General features: G+C 42.9%; 1 protein-coding gene across 2 annotated transcripts in view; it reads left to right on the top strand.

Moving 5' to 3' along the window:
• The window catches only part of LOC147114910 (syntenin-1-like), a 53,418-nt gene extending 41,084 nt beyond the window's left edge, over positions 1-12,334 (top strand). For both annotated transcript variants that reach the window (XM_085992996.1, XM_085992995.1), the window contains exons 6-9: positions 315-490; positions 7,497-7,668; positions 9,060-9,151; positions 11,687-12,334. In XM_085992996.1, the coding sequence (XP_085849122.1) occupies positions 315-490; positions 7,497-7,668; positions 9,060-9,151; positions 11,687-11,741 (495 nt within the window). In that variant the 3' untranslated portion in view covers positions 11,742-12,334. The remainder of the gene's footprint in view (positions 1-314; positions 491-7,496; positions 7,669-9,059; positions 9,152-11,686) is intronic.
• The last annotated feature ends 7,734 nt before the right edge of the window (positions 12,335-20,068 follow it).

A 20,068-nucleotide genomic window follows, 5' to 3' on the forward strand; every position in this document is an offset into this window, starting at 1 on the left:
AAAGGCATGGGATTGTATTTGTAATGGAGGCTTAAATGCATTCCAGCTTACTGAATATTACTTGTATTTGCTTTGTTCAAATCATAAATTACACCAGGTTACTGTAACCTTGCATAGATTAATTTGTTATGTTTTTGCACTAATTACTGTTTACACGTCCCTACTCAGTACTTGCTAATAGAGACAAATTAATAAAAGTTGTATGATCTATGGCCAGTGATAGCACAAGTAAATTCCATTTTTTTGTGGTGCAGTGAGGAAGAAAAGATACATATTTTTCTGTATAATGGGGTTGCTTTACTTTTTGCTTGCAGGGTATCTTTGTTCAACTCGTACAAGCAAACTCTCCCGCTTCTCTGGCTGGTTTAAGGTTTGGTGACCAGGTCCTACAGATAAATGGTGAGAATTGTGCAGGCTGGAGTAGTGACAAGAGTCATAAAGTGCTGAAACAAGCTTCTGATCAAAAGATTAGTGTCATAGTTCGTGACCGGTAAGAATGCGTTCCTCTTTCTGCTGTAACTATTTTAATTTCTGATGGGAGTTGCTTTTCATTTTTTTTAACTCAAAGATGGGAGAAGGTTGGCGTTTTGCCACAATGTATAAAGTTTTCTATCGGTTGGTTGTAGAGTACAAGTGTGAATTTAGTTATCCCATATGGGAGATTTGTATCTTGGCTGGGCCATTTTGGGGAAGCAAAGAACCAGAATGGTCTCTAGCTGGCTGGGGAATGTTGTGTGAAGCTTGAAAATTTTCAGCTGATCAGAGTGAGCCAGCATGGATTTATAAAGGTAGGTCATGCCTGACAAATCTGATTGAATTTTTTGAAGAGATGACTAAAGTAGTGGACAGTGGAATGTCTATGGATTTTATTTACATGGACTTCCAGAAGCCATTCAATAAAGTCCCTCATAAGAGACTGTTAACTAAAATTGAAGCTCATGGAATTGAGGGCAAATTATTGACCTAGTTGGGAAATTGGCTGAGCAGCAGGCGACTGAGAGTAGGGATAATGGGCAGGTATTCTAATTGGCAGGATGTGACTAGTGGCGTCCCACAGGAATCTGTGTTGGAGCCTCAACTATTCACTGTATTTATTAATGACTTACTTGGATGGTGGGTTAGAGAGACACATATCCAAGTTTGCCGATGGCACAAAGATAGGTAACATTGTAAGCAGTGTAGATAGTAGCATAATTACAGAGAGATATTAGATTAAGTGGGCAAAACTGACAAATGTGAGGTCAGCCACTTTGGACATAAAAATGATAGATCAGAGTACTTTCTAAATGGTGAAAAGCTAGAAGCAGTGAAGGTCCAAAGAGACTTCGGGGTCTATGTGCATAAACATTAAAAGGTCATGGACAGGTACAAAAAATAATCAAAAAGGCTAATGGAATGCTGGTCTTTATACTAGAACAGTGGTTCTCAAACTTTGGTTGAAGTACCCCTTTTCAAATCTATTAGTAATCACAGACCACCTCCCCCCCCCCCCCCCCCCCCCCCCCAATACTAAATTATAATGCTATATATTACTCAATTTGAAAGTGTTGCATGTAAAAAGTGTTTTAATAATGCTTTTAAGAAAACAGGTGAGATGTGTGTGCCTGCTTCTCGCACCAATTCTGGATACTCTGCAGCAACTGATGGCCACAATTAGCCACTTAGTGCTGGACAATTTTTAAAGCAGTCAGCCAAGGTGAGTGAGGGCACAAGCACCCATGCACATGCTGAGATGCTGCTGGAAACATGACTCACCGCCATACTGTCCCACTGGCATGTTCTGTAACAGCGGCACTGTGGGATTGTACATGTTTGCGTGAACACGTCAGGCACGTGTTTGAAGGGCCCTGCAGATGCTCTGATCACATGTCTGGAGGATGGCACAGGGTCGCGGCACCAGGGAGAGGAATCCACTCGACTGGCAGGGAGCACTCGTTGCGCGTGAGAGCTGTGGGCCTCAGAGGAGGCTGGCCCAGCCGTTGAGAATAATTTGCAAGAACTGAATCAGTGTCAGTTTTAAAAGGGGAGCAGGCTTGAAACTACCTGATTCTTGATCACTGAAACTACTGAACAGTTTCACGAATCAGGCTAACTTTTAGTACCATCAACATATTGCAAAGACATACCAACCGCCACCGACAGAGATTTACTTCTTCACCCAGCACTATTCCTGATTTAAGAAGGCAGGCACATAAGATTAAATAGGATATACAGCACAGAAACAGACCATTCAGTCCATGCCGGCATTTATGCTCCACTCGAGCCTCCTCCCGTCTTTCCTCATCTTAACTCTTATCAGCATAACCCTCTATTCCCTTTTCCCTCATATGCTTACCTAGCCTCCTGTTAAATGCATCTATACTATTCGCTTCAACCATTCCCTGGGTAAAGGAAGTTTCTTCTGAATTCCCTATTTGATTTTGTGGTTACTATCTTATATTGATGGCCTCTAGTTTTGCTCTTCCCCACTAGTGGAAACGCTCTCTGTGTGTCTGCTCTATCAAAACCTTTCAGAATTTTAAAGACCTCTAGGTCACCCCTCAGCCTTCTCTTTTCAAGAGAAAAGAGCCCCAGCCTGTTCACTCTTTTGTGTTGGGTATAACCTTGCATTTCTGATCTCATCCTTGGAAATCTTTTTTGCACCCTCTCCAGTGCCTCTATATCCTTTTTATAATATGGCGACCAGAATTTTACACAGTACCCCAAGTGTGGTCTAACCAAGGTTCGATACAAGTTTAGCATAACTTCTCTTCTTTCCAATTCTATCCCTCTAGAAAGAACCCAGAGTGCTTGGTTTGCTTTTTTATGGCCATATTAACTTGCGTCGCTACTTTTAGTGATTTGTGTATTGGGACTCCTAGATCCCTTTGCTGTTCTACCCCATTTAGCTTATTTTCCAAGTAATATGTGACCTCCTTATTTTACTTACCAAAATGTAATACCTCACATTTATCTGTGTTGAAATTCATTTGTCAATTATATGCCCATTCTGCAAGTTTATTAATGTCGTCTTGTAATTTGTTGCAGTCCCCCTCAATTTGGTGTCTTCCACAAATTTAGAAATTGAGAACAACTTTAGTCCCAGCATTGATCCTTGTGGGACCCCACTTTCCACCTTCTGCCACTCTGAATAGTTACCCTTTTATCCCTAGCCTCTGCTTTCTGTCTTGAAGCCATCTAGCTATCCATTCTGCTACTTGTCCTCTGACTCCACATTCTCTGACCTTCTTAGAGTCATAGAGTCATAGAGTAATACAGCACAGATAGAGGCCCTTCAGCCCATCGTGTCCATGCCGGCCATCAAGCCCTGTCTAATCTAATCCCATATTCCAGCATTTGGCCCGTAGCCCTGTATGCTATGGCATTTCAAATGCTCATCCAAATGCTTCTTAAATGTTGTGAGGGTTTCTGCCTCCACAACCCTTTCAGGCAGTGAGTTCCAGACTCCAACCACCCTCTGGGTGAAAAAGTTCTTTCTCAAATCCCCTCTAAACCTCCCTCCCTTTACCTTGAATCTATGCCCCCTAGTTATTGACCCCTCTACTAAGGGGAAAAGCTCCTCAGCATCCATCCTATCTATGCCCCTCACAATTTTGTACACCTCAATCATGTCCCCCCTCAGCCTCCTCTGCTCCAAGGAAAACAAACCCAATCTGCCCAGTCTCTCTTCATAGCTGAAGCGCTATTCTTAGTCTGTTTGTGGTACCTTATCGAAGGCCTTTTGGAAATCTAGATGAATTACATCTGCAGCATTACCCTTGTGGCTCGGTAGCACCACTACTGACTGAGCTGGCCGAGTCCTGTAGGACATAGCTGCCACACTGGGCCTGCAGCAGGTGGTGAGAGAACCAACATAAGGGAAAAACCTTCTTGACCCGTCCTCACCAATCTACCTGTCTCCGATGCATCTTTCCATGACACTATTAGTAGCAGTGACCACTGCACAGTCCTTCTGGAGATGAAATCCCGTCTTCACACCGAGGACACTCTCCATCGGTTGTGTGGCACTACCACCATGCTAAATGGGATAGATTCAGAACAGATCTAGCAGCTCAAAACTGGGCATCCATGAGGCACAGCAGCAGAATTGTATTCCACCACAATCTGTAACCTCATGGCCTGGCATACCCCTCACTCTACCATTACCATTAACCCAGGGGACCAACTCTGGTTCAATGAGGAGTGTAGAAGAGCATGCCAGGAGCAGTACCAGGCTTACCTAAAAATGAGGTGCCAAACTAGGGAAGTTGCAACGCAGGCTTACATGCATGCTAAACAACGGAAGCAGTGATGGAAGTTGTCATCAACAGTGCTTTCAAGCGGCACTTAATCACCAATAACCTGCTCACCGATGCTCAGTTTGGGTTCCGCCAGGACCACTCTGCTCCAGACCTCATTACAGCCTTGGTCCAAACTTTGACAAAACAGCTGAATTCCAGAGGTGAGGTGAGAGTGGCTGCCCTTGACATCAAGGCAGCATTTGACCGAGTGTGACGTCAAGGAGCCCTAGTAAAATTGAAGTCAATGGGAGTCAGGGGAAAGACTCCACTGGCTGGAGTCATACCTAGCACAGAGGAAGATGGTTGTGGTTGTTGGAGGTCAATCATCTCAGCCCCAGGACATCACTGCAGGAGTTACTCAAGGCAGTGTCCAAGGCCCAACCATCTTCAGCTGCGTCATCAATGATCTTCCCTCTATCATAAGGTCAGAAGTAGGTGATGACTGCACAATGATCAGTTTCATTCGCAACTCCTCAGATAATGAAGCAGTCTATGTCCGCATGCAGCAAGACCTGGGCAACATTCAGGCTTGGGCTGATAAGTGGCAAGTAACATTCATGCCACAAAAGTGCCAGGCAATAACTATCTAACCACTGTCTCTTCACATTCAACGGCATTACCATCGCCAAATCCCCCATCAACAACATTCTGGAGGTCACCTTTGCCCAGAAACTTAACTGGACCAGCCACATAAATACTGTGGCAACAAGAGCAGATCAGAGGCTGGGTATTTTGCGGCGAGTTTCACCTCCTGACTCCCCAAAGCCATTCCACCATCTACAAGGCACAAGTCAGGAGCTACGGCTATACAAAGCCCTGGTTAGACCACACCTGGAGTATTTTTTTCCATTCTGGGCACCACTCATTCGGAAGGATATATTGACCAGGGCGGGGGATGGGTGTGCAGTGTAGATTTATTAGAATAATACTGGGACTCCAAGGGTTAAATTACGGAGAGTGATTCCACAAACTAGGGTTTTATTCTTGGAATTTAGAGAATTAAGGGGTGACTTGATTGCCGTTTTCAGGATATTAAGGGGAACTGATCGTGTCGATAGAGAAACTATTTCCACTGGTTGGGAAATCTGGGACTGGGGACATAGAATAAAAATTAAAGCCAGCCCTTTCAGGAGTGAAGTTGGGAAATACTTCTACACACAGGGTGGTAGAAGTTTGGAACGCACCTCTGCAAACGGCAGTTGATGCTGAGTCAATTGTTAATTTTAAATCTGAGAGAAATTTCTGTTATCCAGGGGTATTAAGGGATATGGGGCAAAGGCGGGTATATGATCACAGATCAGCCATGATCTTACTGATTGGCGGAACAGGTGCAAGGGGCTAAATGGCCTACTCCTGTTCTATGTTCCTATGAATTGTAGGGGATTCGGGATTAAAATGAAATGTGATGGCATATCCCCTCATAAAGTATAAGGACTTAGCTAATATTGAGAAATTCCATTCTCAGTTTAGATGTGTATATTGACATTTTTGGTAATCTAATATAGATGAAGTAGTGATGGTGAGTGTAACTGTTACTCATGACGAGGAAAGCCCTTCAGGCCTTTACTTGTTAACCATAGTTTTTCTTACTGGACTGTTTTTCCCCCAAACTTCTGGGAGAGGCAAAAAAAGAGAACTATAGCTAATAAAGGAACTGCTGTCAAAAATTATTCTCTAAACCTCAAAAGACCCTAACCTAGACTCCCAGTCCTTCAACACCATCAATTTAAAATTCTCATCCTAGTGTTTAAATCCGTTCATGACCTCTCCCCTTTCTATCCTCCCTTCCCCCCCCCCCTTCCAAATTCTACGTTCCTCTGACTGTTTGTATATCCCTGCGATTGGTAGCCGTGCCTTCAGCCACTTGGGACCAGTGCTCTGGAATTCTCTGCTTAAGCCCCTCGGAGTCTCCATATTCCTCTCCTCTTTTAAGGCCCTCCTTAAAACCTACCTCTTTGACCAATCTTTTGGTATCCCCTTCTAATATGTCCTCCTTTGGCTTGGCACCCATTAATTTCTTCTTGTGCTCCCTTGAAGCACCTTGGAATGGTTTTTCTATGTTAAAGGTAGTGTATAAAAACACATTTTTAAATTGCCTTTGTGGATTCAAATCTTGCCAAAGGAAAGGGGCTACTCCACATTCAGGTGTCTATTCTGAGCATTCCTGTCTCTTGGATTTATATTTCGTTTATTTCTTGTGTTTTTATAGTTGCTTCAAATGAGGGAAAATTGGGCTAAAGTGGTTTAAAATATCATCCTTTTGCCTTTTAGTGCTATTCAAATAGTTTCGATAGGCTTGAGTCATCAGCCAAACAGGATGAAGTGAATTGTTCAGTAACTCTCTAGTCCCCAATGTCTACAGCAGAACTACACCACTTAGTAATTTATGTTCAGAGTAGGCACGTAAAGATAGCTGCTGTGGGCAATGAAAATGCAAACTAACTTTGCCTGTGTTTAAAGAATATTGGGGTGCAATTTTCTCCAAAGAAATTGCTAAGGAGCATAGAAGCTTTTTAAAACATCCTTAGAAACATACATTTATGAATGACCCCTTTTAATAATAGAGAATCCAATATGAAGAATCAAGTGCAGTAGATCATCAAAGTTGAAATGAGGAGAGGTGGGTGGCAGTAAGCTCGGTTTTAACAGTCTTAAATATTGAACTAGGCAGATGAGTTCCACAGTTTTGATGCCCTGGGAAGGAATGAGTTTAAAATAGGAGAAAGGACATGCTTGTATTTATATTGCATCTTATTGCCACCTCAGGACATCCTAAAGTGCTTTACAGTCAAAAGATTACTTTTAAAGCACTACCACTGTTGTGCACACAGATGTGGCAGCCAGTTTATGCACAACAAGATCACAAACAGCAAATGCATGTCTGTTTTTTGTGATGTTGGTTGCAGGAGAAATGTTATCCAGGACGCTGGGAGAACGTCCTGCTTTTCGAATAGAACCATGCATTTTTTTTATATCCAAAAGCAGGAAATGTGAATTTCAGCCACATGGCAATGTAGGGAGGAGCAAGGACATTTAGGATAGTATATTTGAAACTTTGAAGGAACAAGAGAGGAAAATTAAATGTTCACTTGGGAATTGTAGCAGCAATGATCTTTCATACTGGAGTTTTTAAGTTTATTGGTGTGTGTATAAGTTTACTGATAAGTTTATTGGTGTGTGTATAAGTTGTCTCATAAGATTTCATTTTTTGCACAGGCCTTTTGAACGCACCATCACTATGCACAAAGACAGCACAGGACATGTTGGCTTCATTTTCAAAAATGGAAAAATCACCTTAATTGTAAAGGACAGCTCAGCAGCCAGAAATGGACTCCTAACAGAACATAATATCTGTGAGGTTAATGGGCAGAATGTCATTGGACTGAAGGTGAGAAATGGTGGTATTTTAATTGTTGTAAATTAGGCAACCTTGTGGGAAATGCACTTGGGACTAATGTTCCCTCAAATTTTTTTTGTGTGCACGGTATCTTCCAACGGCAGCAGCTGGTGAGCGGCCTGTGCGGGACCTCCCAATTGGTGCACAGCCACACAACTTAGGGGAACATTGCTTGGGACCACCTTTTTTTTCAGAAAGTCATTGTGTTGCAAGATAAACATCTTTACTTATGTGTGTGTGTATATATCTATTAATCTCTTTTTAATTAGGATTAACTCCTACTATGTTTCTACAATATTGGTGTGCTTAAACAAGATTCAAGACCTACAGAAATTGAATTGTATGGGGTTTTGTGGTTTGTTTGAATGATGAATTTTTGCACTTTACATAAAGAAAGAAAGATTTACATTTGTCCCAAAATGCTTTACAGCCAATGAAGTATTTTTTTTGAAGTGTAGTCACGTAATGTAGGAAATGCGGCAGCTAATTTGCACACAGCAAGCTCCCACAAACAGCAATGTGATAATGACCAGATAATCTGTTCTTATGTTGATGGATAAATATTGACCAGAACACCGGGGATATCTCTTCTGCTCTTCTAAATAGTGCCATGGAATCTTTTACGTCCACCTGAGAGCAGACAGGGCCTTGGTTTAATGTCTCATCCGAAAGATGGCACCTCTCAACAGTGCAGCCCTCCCTCAGCACTGTTCTGGAGTGTCAGCTTAGATTTTTGTGCTCAAGTCTCTGGAGTGGGACTTGAGCCCAAAACCTTCTCACTTGGAGGCAAGAGTGCTACCCACTGAGTTACAGCTGGCATCTTAATGATTGGAGAATTATTTTAACCTTTCAGTTACTATTTTTAAAATTTTCCATATTTCAGCAATTTTTCTAGCAGTTAATTTGAAGAGCAGGCTTTTTTTAAATTTTGTCTAAAAACATCTCTGCAGCAATTGCCAAAGAATTTTTCCCTACTTCCTCTAATACAAATAATCTGCTTCTCTACAAATGCTGCTCTTGATGAGCTACTGGGTTCACTGGTCCTTTTGATTCTTTTTCTCTTTGGGACATTTAATGACATTCACTAGATCGAACGTGCTCTGTGGTAAATTATGGGTGCAAATCTATCCTACCACTGTCACAATTGGTGCGTTAACCTACTGTGGGGGTCAGTTGCTTTATCATCTCTGTCTTCAAACCACAACTGGGAATACAGAGCTGTACATGAGGGGGGGAAATTAAAACTGCAAATGCTGGAAATACCAAGGGTCCTTGGTCCTTTTTCAGCATTTTCTGTTTTTATTTGAAGTACATGAGATAGCTGAAGTAATTTATTATGAAGTTGCTAAATGTAATTTTTCTTTTTCTTGATATCTGAATAGGATACACAAATTGCTGACATTCTGGCAACAGCAGGGAATGCAATAACCATTACCATCATGCCTTCCTACATTCATGAACATATGATGAAAAGGTAAATGTTGTTTAAAACATGTTCAGAGGAGCTTTTTGTCTGTAGCACAAATGCTGAATATAGATCCTCCTAAAATCAGTTATAGTGTGCTTCTAGGTGGATACTTTTTAGCACAAGGACTGCAGTGGTTCAAGGACATGACACATCACTATTGCAGGGCAACTAGATGGGCAATAAATGTGGCTTTGCCAGTGTCACCTACATCCCAAGAACAAATTTTTTAAAATCTCTTGACAGATCAATACAATTTTGGCTGTTCAAAAACAATTAGATTTTTTAAATGGTATGTTTTGACAACCCTTTTAATGTTGTGCTGCAATTACTATATATTGTACTACGAATAAATCTCACTTTTAAAAACTGCAGCCTTTGACCTTAAATAAGACATTACATACAATTTTTTTATTTGGGAGTATAGTTTCTTTAACCATTGGACACTTTTGCAGATTTAACACCGTGATTTTTTTTTAGTCCCTATAACCTTTTTAAATTCAGTTTTTCACCAACCTAACCAGTACTCTTATAAAGATTTGATTCACTTGATCCTAGGGTTGGCAACACACCAGGATTGCCCTGGAGTCTCCAGGTATTCAAGACTAATCTCCAGAACACTGCTGTGAGCAACCCTGGAGAAAGGGGCATTAAAAAAAAAAAAAAAGTTTTAAACAATTTTCTTGAATGCTTTTGTTCACTAGTTATAAATAATATTGGACATGGTGGGGGGGGAAATGAGGCTGTTTGACTGACTGTCAAGAATGATCCAATTGGATAATGAAGAGTCTATTCACTTTCAGATTAGCGTAGGAAGGCAGTGCACCACGAGGATGGACATGTTGGGTGACCAATGCAGCGAGTGTGGGAGTGGGGTGGTTGGAGGCAGGAGGTCATGTGATGAAACTTCCAGGAATAAGTCCAACTAGGGTTAGCAACACTACTTGATCCACAGAAAACTGTTTGCATCTTAACAACTGGAATGTGCCCTTTGGCTTTTACACAGTGGATGGTTTGGCTGGAATGTGACATATTATTGAGCAAAATATTGTTTATAAAAGTACCATGTTTAATCACTCCCAGTTGCTTTGTGGGCAAGTGCATCACTTGTGGTATTGAGATACATCACAAGTGAGACACAGTCCAAGCAGGCGCTGGTTTCATGCTGTGAGTTTGCTAATGGCAGCGGAGATGGAAGTGTGGGTATAAAGTGTCCCCAGGAAAGGGATTGTTAGCCAATGATTGTTAACCAGTGAACCCTGTTGGAATTGTACTTTTGAAGGTGATTGTTCTTCTCTGGCACCCACAATTGAATAATCTATTATTTAAAAGGAAAAGGGTCAATGCTGGAAATCTGAAAAGTAGATGCTAGAAATACACAGCAGGCCAGTCATCTCTTTATATAAAAAAAAAGACAGGTTATGATGTTTCAGGTGTACCCTTCATCAGAACTATAATCTACTACTATTGCCCAAACTTGTACTCAAAGAATAACCACTTCAGTGAAGTACCTGGCACTTCTGGAACTGTATCCCCAGAATGGCTCCTTAATGCTGGAAAAGGGTAATGAGTTGAGAAAATTGAGCTAGGGAAAAGCGTGATTAATTTTAATGTGTAACTAATAATTTGGGATATCCCTGGAGGTAGATTTAAGAAGTGTTTGTTAAATTTACTCAAGTGGAAACTTGACATTTCATATCCACACTGACTCCATTGCCAAATTTTAGATGCAATTTTCTCCTAGATTAAATATTTATTATGGCTCCAATATAAAAATATATCATACTCAATTAGCTTGAGTAGAGGTTCACTTATGAAGAATAGTGAGCTTAGGAGCTGGAGTCTTAAGCTTTTAACCACCTTAAATTTTAATACTCTGCTGCCGTACAAGAACAGATATAGCAAAACCACTTTTATTTGTCCTTGTACCTGATTCTAAAGTAGTGCAGAAGCTGGTATGGTCTATTGGTTTTACTGAACGACCACAATCTTGGAATTTACTGTTAATCATGTAACAGAATTTATCTTTCTCTGTCCTACTGAGTACAGATGGCCTGAAGTAATTTTTTTTTTTACGTTTTACATCACAAAAAAATGATATGCAATGGGTTAACTGGGTAATGTGGATGGTGATCAAAATCACGAGAGTAGTGGGGTTCTGATGGAATGCAAATTACACTGAATCTGTTTGGTAGCATAAAACAGCAAATGGCAGTAATGAAAAATCAGCCAGGCTTCCTCCTTTAGAGGCGGCCCATAGTAGTTCAACATTGTAGTTTGAACACGTACAGGTTGTGCTCATCTTTCTGACTTGTACACCAAAAAGTAATGCATAAAACTGTAGATAAATATCTAAATTGATTGTACTTTTATGCATGTTTTAAGTTTTGGATTTAGAATGCAGCTCTAACCATTTGGGAATACTAATGTGACAAGATTTATAGCTGACAATCTAAACCAAATAGCATTCGTGGCTATTCAGCTTCTGTTTGTCATTGTAAACAAAGCAAGTTAATTTTTTTTTCCCCTTTTGTCTTTTTCTAGGATGGCTTCAAGCATCGTTAAGTCCCTTATGGATCACAATATTCCTGAGGTGTAAAGTCTCCTGCCATAAATGCAGTGATTTATGGCAACCTATTAGGCTTTCAGATGGCCTTAGTCTAGTTAAAACAGCAGCTTGGATAGTACCTGGCTTACACATCGAAGCAGTTTTAAGTGTAATATGGCTATTAACCGTTGCTGTCTGACTGCATATTTACTGTTAAAAATAATATACAAATTATGGGCTGTTTTATTTACTCAGTGCTATCTGTTTACAAAGCAAAGAAATGGCGCACTAGCATTCTGTCCCTGATCATTCCTTTTATACACTTCATTGTTCTATATCCTTTGATTATTTACACGTGGTATGGAGTTTTGATTTGTCAGTATTCCGAGCCGTTAACTTCAGTAAAATTGTGAATCTTGGGATTTCCATATTCTAGCTAATCATTAGCTATGTATGTTCTTGACTGGGATGTCATGTAGTTTTTACTCATTTATTTTTGGTTCTGATTATATTAGTACATTTATTCTGTATAGCCTGCTAATACGTTTTGAGACTATATTTGTCCTTATACACTGTAAAAATGTCTTGTAAGACATCTGAATGCATTTAATTTGATTACATACAAATAAAGAATCTCGAACATTTATTGTTTTTCATTAAGGATTTTTTTTTTTTAAGTTTTGATTCACTTCCACTCCCTGCTATCACTCACCATTTTCTTCCATCACGCTGCAAGGTACAGTAAAATGTTACCACAATATTTGAAGATATACAATTGAAATAATGAGTACTTCCTGCCTTTATGATCCTGTTCCTTTTTTTGGGGGTTCTTTTTAGCGTGTTGTAGTGTAATATAACACACAAAATATAAGTATCCTTAACCACTATTAAAATAGTGTTATGAAAATGTGGAATGCAATATCTCAAGGCCAGAGTGGATGAACCAATTGTTTAAAATGGAGGTAGATACTTGTCAAACAATGGTATTTGAGGGATACAAAGGAAGGGTGTGAAAAAGAACGATTTGCATTTATATAGTGGCTTTCATGACCTTGGGATATTCCAAAGCACTTTACAGCCAAAGAAGTCCTTCTGAAGTGTAGTCACTTGTAAAGTAGGAAACACGGCAGATAATTTGCACACAGTAAACTGCTGCACTGAAGTGCCAGGCTAGATTACGTGCTCAAGACTTGTACCAAAACCATCTGACCATCAGTAGGTAATTTTTCTTGACTCAAACGGCATAACTCCTGTGCATTGTGGCCGTCAGCCCAGGGCAGGACCACCTCTGCAGTTTCCTGTCTTTCCACTCTTGGCCTGACTTTAGGGTCAAATTTTAGTCAAACGGACTAACCTTCGCCCCCCCCCACCGCCCAAAAGAATGGAATGCAGCAGGCTATCTTGGCAATGAACCCTATTAAGTAGGGTTCCCAACCCTCCCACTTTCAGCAGCAGTCTCCCGAAATCTGCTTCATGGAATGCATTCGAGACAGTTTTCTAGAACAAGACACCAAGGAACCAACCAGGGAACAGGCTATTTTAGATCTTGTGTTGTGTAATGAGATGGGGTTAAATAGTAATCTCATAGTAAAGGATCTTCTGGGGAAGGGTGATCATAATATAGAATTTCACGTTGGGTTTGAGAGTGAAATACTCAAATACAAAACTAGAGTCGTAAACTTCAATAAAACCAATTACATAGTTATGAGGGACGAGTAGGTAGATTATTACCTACTCATAATTCTTATGCATCGGAGGAAGAGAGCAATTCAAGTTTGTGTCTATTTGTTTGTACGTTGTGCCTTATAAAACCATGTAGCAGTTTATTTTTCTAGTGTCAGTTGCCAGGGTTTCAAATTGAATTTATACTGAATGTAACGCTACAGATACAAAGATAAAAGGCACAGCACGATTTTTTTTTGCGCACGAAAAGCAGTATATTTAATTGGATTCAGAGAGTGGAGGGAGCTTGGATTCCAGGGAGAGAGAGACTGGGGTTCAGGGTGGTGGGGGGGGTAGAAAGAGACTGGGGGGCCGAGAGCAGCAGCAATATGGTGAGTGGGAGCAGCACCATGAGAGGAGCAGCCAGTAAAGGGGTGAGTGAAACCTGCAGCCTGACCAGACCTTACGCAGTCCAGGAGGATTCTGGCCATAGTTTCAGTGTATCAATGGGTTATAGGATTACTACTAGTTACAGATAGGATATGGGGCATTACCCCTATTACTACTAGTTACAAATATGTAAGTTACTACATTACTGTTGGTTATGAGGGAAATCTGATTTTTACTAGTAATACTGTTATGTCTTCTAGCGCTTGTAGTGCTTTGTAAAGACGTCTCTGGACTCGGTAGTTTGTAATTATAAACTACTGTTTTATTTGAGTTGTAATGGCTGCCTGCCGCATGGTGCGGGGTGATATTTCCAAGTGCCCTGTGTGGCGCCTGCGCACTATTTTCCCAGCATCGTAGTGCTGCTACACTTGATTTGAGTGTTAGTACACTTGTACAATGTAGTCCCAACATAACTTGTAACATCCCTCTTTCCCAACAAAACTAATTACATCAATTTTTCTATTTTACAATGTTTCCAGTTGAATAACGTTAACAAAATACAGAACGTGAGCTTTCTTTGCTCAATTTATATACAGATATTTGTCCATGTTGTTTTACTGTTCTGTGCGAATTATAATTGTCTCTATAATTATTCGCGATACCGCTCAGGTGGTTGTATGTTACTCCTCCATCTTGTGGACTTGGCTGTAACAATTCCTTTCTGCGGTGTTTTGGTGTGTTCAATTCTTGTTGCCGGTGCTGTCATGTTTGGCTCTGGAGAGTGCATGTTTGCAGTTGTTGTATTTGAGGTGTTTGTTTCTGGCGTTATATTGTTTTCCGTGTCTGGTACCGTAACTGCTGTTAATGTTGTCTGCTGTTTGACAGCTTCAGGTGAGGGTCTGATATGGATCCTGTTTTGCCTGTATTGGTTTCCAGGTTCTGTCTCTACCAAGTAAGATCTTGGAGTATCAGCTTTTCCAATAACCTTGGCTGGACTCCATGTTCTCAACAACGGATCTTGTATATGCACTGATTGCCCATTTAGCAGCTCCGGTAGTGGTTTTGCATGCTTGTTATAGTGTGTGCTCCCCGTAGCTTGTGTTTCCATCAGCTTCTGCCGAATGTCCTCTTGGTCCTGAGGAGGATATATCTTTTGCTGGTAGAGTTTTGTATTTTCTACTGTTTAGTAGTTCTGGTGATTGAGTCTGCTCTCAAAGGTGTCGATCTGATTGCCAAAAGGGCGAGGTCTTGGTCTTCTCCCATCTCCTTGCTTTTAATGAGAGCTCTTTTGACTGTTTGGATCTGTCTTTCAATAAATCCGTGTCCCCTTGGGTAATGTGGGGATGAGGTAATTATTTTAAATCCGTATTTTCCAGCCAGTGCTCTGAATTCGCTGGAGGTGAATTGTGTCCCATTGTCGCAGATGACCTTCTCTGGGATGCCCTGTTCTGCGAATAAGTTTTTCACAATTTTTGTGATTGTTGTGGCTCTCATGTCGTTTATCCTTCTGACAAAAGGAAATTTTGAGTAGTAGTCTGCTACTATGATGTACCACTCCTGGTTGCACAGGAACAGATCTGTACCGACCGTGTGCCATGGTCTTGGGGGTACTTCCATTTGAATCATCCCCTCCTTCTGTGTGTTTCGGTATTTCTGGCATATACAGCATGTGGAGACCATTTGTTCTATGCTTTTGTACATGCCTATCCAGTACACAGCTGATCTGGCTCTTAGTTTACATTTCTCCATCCCCATATGGCCTTGGTGTATTAAGCGGAGAAGTTCTGTTTGCATCGTTTTTGGTATTATGATTCTTGAGCCAGCAAGGAGAACACCGTCCTCCATCGAGATGTCGTCTCTGATTGTCCAGTACTGTCGGATTTGGTTTTGGACCTGCTGGATCTTCTCCGGCCACCCCTGTATTACCTGTTGCATGAGTAGTAGCAACTCTTTACCAGTCTCCTCTTGAATTTGGCTAAGCTTTGTGGGAGTAACATTTACAAGGTGGTGTATTTTTACTGTCAGGCCCTTCATCTTGTGTTTTTCGTGTGGTGACAATCGAGACAATGCATCTGCCAGTGCCATTTCTTTTCCTGGCCGGTATTTTAATTCGAAGTCGTAACTTTGGAGTCTTAACAGTAACCTTTGCAGTCTTGCTGGGGCCTTGCTTAGGTTTTTCTTGTAAATTTGTTCGAGTGGACGATGGTCACTCTCTACCTTGAATTTTCTTCCGTATAAGTAGGTGTGGAACTTTTCGCATCCATATACTACTGCCAATAGCTCTCTTTCGATGTTTGCGTATCTTGTCTCTGTTGATGTCAATGCCTTCGATGCGAAAGCTATTGGTTTTCCTTCCTGCACGAGGGCTGCCCCTAGCCCCCTGGTAGAGGCATCTACCTGTAGGGTGACAGGTTTTTTTCTTTCGTAATAAGACAGGCTGGTTTCTTTTACATAATTCCTTTAGGTGTTTGAAGTTCCTCTCATGGGATTCTGACCATTTGGTATTCGGTGTCTTCTTTTAGTAATTCTCTTAGGTTCGCTGTGTAGTCTGACATGTTCGGGATGAAAGAGCTCATATACTGGACCAAGCCAAAGTAGCTTCTCAGCTCCTTCTTGTCGTTTGGAGGTTTCATCTCTGCTATCGCCTCGACCTTTTCGGGATTAGGCTTGACACCCTCCGGTGTGTAGATCATGCCAAAAAATTTGCATTTCATACTTTTAGCGATGCACTTCTCGGCACTCAGCTTGATGCCAGCCGTTCTGGTGCGCTCCATGGCCTCGTGCAAGTGCACATCATGGTCTCTTTCATTTGTTCCGTAAACTTGGATGTCATCAGCGATTCCAATGGCTCCTTCATAGCCTTTGTCTGTTTCATCGATCTTTTGTTGGAAGGTGTCTTGGCTGACTTTCAACCCGAATGGCAGCCGCAGGAATTTATAACGCCCCAATGGTGTATTAAAAGTCGTCAGGTTAGTTGATTCTTCATCCAGTTTGATGTTCCAGTAGCTGTTCCTGGCATCCAGTTTGGAGAAGACTTTGGCTCCTGCCAGTGCTGGTGTGATTTCTTCTAATGTTGGTGTGGGGTAGTGGTCCCGCTTTATTGCCTGGTTTAAGTCTTTGGGGTCCAGACAGATTCTGAGCCACCCGTTCGGCTTTTCCCGTACCACAATCGAGTTTACCCAGTCTGTGGGTTCAGTGACCTTTGCGATTATTTCTTTCTCTTCCATTTCTTTTAGTTCGGTGTATAATTTTTCTTTTAGCTCGATGGGTATTTTTCTTGGAGCGTGGATGACGGGTTTTATCTCTGGATCTATTGTTATATGGTACTTGAACTCCCCGAAGCATCCTACAGTGTCATCAAAACACTCTGGATACATGTCCATCAAATGTTTCGTGTCCATGATTTGTGGACGATTTTCCAGTGGGGTGTTGCTGTCGACTTTCAGTGATGTTTTTGTTAGTTCGTGGTTTACCGAGATTAACCCCAGCGTCTCACAGCTGTTTAATCCCAGGATCGCCGGGGAGTCGGTCACAAAGAACATGCAGTTGATGTTTCTGCTTTTGTGTTCCTTTTATATAGGTTGTTCCGAGTTGTCTGATCTCGCTCCCCCATACGCTGTCAGCGTGACGTTTGCTTTTAAACATCCTCTTTTCGGGTAGCTATCTTCGCCCAAGTTTTCGGGGAAGATCCTCTGGTATAGCCTCAGTGGAAGGATGTTGCTCTGAGCTCCTGTGTCCAACTTTACTTTTAGATTGACGGTTGTGGGCTGTCCTTCGATCCTCTTTTTAATCTGGATGATAGTGTGCCATTCTTTCTTTGGGGTGCTTTCCGCTCTGGATGTTTCATGTAAGAGAACCTTTATGGTTTCAATGTTCAGAGCTTTGTCGTACCCGCAGTCTTCGTCATCTTGCTCACCCATGGTATGGATTTTGTTTTTCTTTTGTTGGTTCTGCTGTCCACCTCTGCTTTTGGTGTGTAGACCCACTCTTAGCTCTGCACATCTTTTGCCAGTGGTTTGCTTTACCACGCGTGTTGCAGCTTGTTCCATACGCTGGGCATTTTCTTCTGTCTGTGTAGTCGTGTTGTGATGCACTATCAATTGCTACAAAAGACTGGAGATTGAGAAAGTAATAAACAGGCTTTTATTACCAAAGAACAGAGCATGCCTCTTGTGGTTGCCTGGTATCCAAAAGGGCCGGAGGCTTCTGAGCAGCGACCTTTATACCCAGCCATGAGGGTGGAGCCAGGGGCGGAGTCAGCTGAGGCATGCACAGACAAGTACAACAATATGCAAGAGTGAACAACAGTACTAACAACAGTGGTTTACCACATTCACCCCTTGTTTAGAATTGAGTCCGGCGGGGTGAAGTGCACTAAAAATTCGTGTACTGAAGTCTATCAGGAGGCCTTGTAAGCCGTCCCGAGCGTCGCAGCAGCGGCGGTGATGGTGCAGCATCCAACGGTGAACCCGGTGTCTCGTTCAGAGGAGGTGTAGCAGGTGGCGGACCCTGGGGCTGCTGCATGCCGTCTACAGGGGTCAGAGCATGGGTAATGGGAGGTAGTGATGGTGGTCTCTCAGAGGCACCCGAAGGTGCGAGGTCTCGTGCGGGGACTGTGTCCTGGGGGTAGGCAGGAGTAGCAGTGGGTGGCGAAGAGGGTGTTTCAGGAGCACCTGCAGGTGCGAGGTCTCGAATGGAGACTGTGTCCTACCGCCCGTCCGGGTACGCCACGTAAGCATACTGCGGGTTGGCGTGGAGGAGGCTCACCCTCTCGACCAGGGGGTCCGCCTTATGGGTCCTCACATGCTTCCGCAGTAGGACGGGACCTGGAGAAGTCAGCCATGTTGGTAGCGAAATCCCCGACGTGGACTTCCTGGGGAAGGAGAACATTCTCTCGTGAGGAGTGGCATTGGTGGGTGTACAGAGCAGCGACCGAATGGAATGGAGCGCCGCAGGGAGGACCTCCTGCCAGCGGGAGGTCGGAAGGCCCTTAGATTTTAAGTTTAAAAGGACTGCCTTCCAGACTGTCGCATTCTCCCTTTCCACCTGGCCGTTACCCCGGGGGTTGTAGCTGGTGGTCCTGCTTGTAGCAATGCCTCTCGCGAGCAGGTACTGCCGAAGTTCGTCGCTCATAAAAGATGAGCCCCTGTCGCTATGGATATAGCTAGGGAAACCGAACAAGGCGAAGAGGTCATTCAGACATTTAATGACCGTGGTACTGGTCATGTCCGAGCAAGGGATAGCAAACGGGAAACGGGAGTACTCATCAATTATATTGAGGAAGTACACATTGCGGTCAGAGGAGGGGAGGGGCCCTTTAAAATCGATGCTCAGCCGCTCGAAGGGGCGCGTGGCTTTGATCAGGCTCGCTCTGTCTGGCCTATAAAAGTGCGGCTTGCACTCGGCACAGATCTGGCAGTTCCTGGTCATGGTCCTGACCTCCTCGATGGAGTAGGGCAGGTTACGGGATTTGATAAAATGGAAGAACCTGGTGACCCCCGGGTGGCAGAGGTCATTGTGGAGGGTCTGTAGCCTATCAACCTGCGCGTTGGCGCACGTACCACGTGATAGGGCATCTGGGGGCTCATTGAGTTTCCCGGGCCGGTACAAGATATCGTAATTGTAGGTGGAGAGTTCGATTCTCCACCTTAAGATCTTGTCATTCTTGATTTTGCCCCGCTGCTTATTATGAAACATAAAAGCCACTGAACGCTGGTCAGTGAGCAGGGTAAATCGTTTTCCGGCCAGGTAATGCCGCCAATGTCGCACGGCTTCCACAATGGCCTGGGCCTCCTTTTCGACAGAGGAGTGTCGAATCTCGGGGCCCTGGAGGGTCCTTGAGAAAAAGGCCACGGGTCTCCCCGCCTGGTTAAGGGTTGCAGCTAGGGCAAAGTCGGATGCGTCGCTCTCCACTTGAAAAGGAAGGGACTCATCCACAGCGTGCATTGTGGCCTTCGCAATGTCTCCTTTTATGAGAGTGAAGGCTGCACAGGCCTCTGCTGTCAGGGGGAAGGAGGCGGACTTGATGAGGGGTCGGGCTTTATCCGCATAGTTGGGCACCCACTGAGCATAGTAAGAGAAAAACCCCAGGCATCTCTTCAGTGCTTTCTGGCAGTGGGGGAGAGGGAGCTCCATAAGGGGGCGCATTCTATCGGGGTCTGGGCCGATGACTCCGTTCTCCACTACGCAGCCAAGAATAGCAAGGCGCGTAGTACGAAACATACATTTGTCTTTGTTGTATGTGAGATTCAGCCGCTGGGCCGTCCGGAGGAATTTCTCTAGATTAACGTCGTGGTCCTGCTGGTCGTGGCCGCAGATGGTGACGT

Source organism: Somniosus microcephalus, chromosome 7, assembly GCF_052327205.1.
Source record: "Somniosus microcephalus isolate GS21.2 chromosome 7, FLI_Smic_1.0, whole genome shotgun sequence".
NCBI classification, from domain to species: Eukaryota; Metazoa; Chordata; class Chondrichthyes; order Squaliformes; family Somniosidae; genus Somniosus; species Somniosus microcephalus.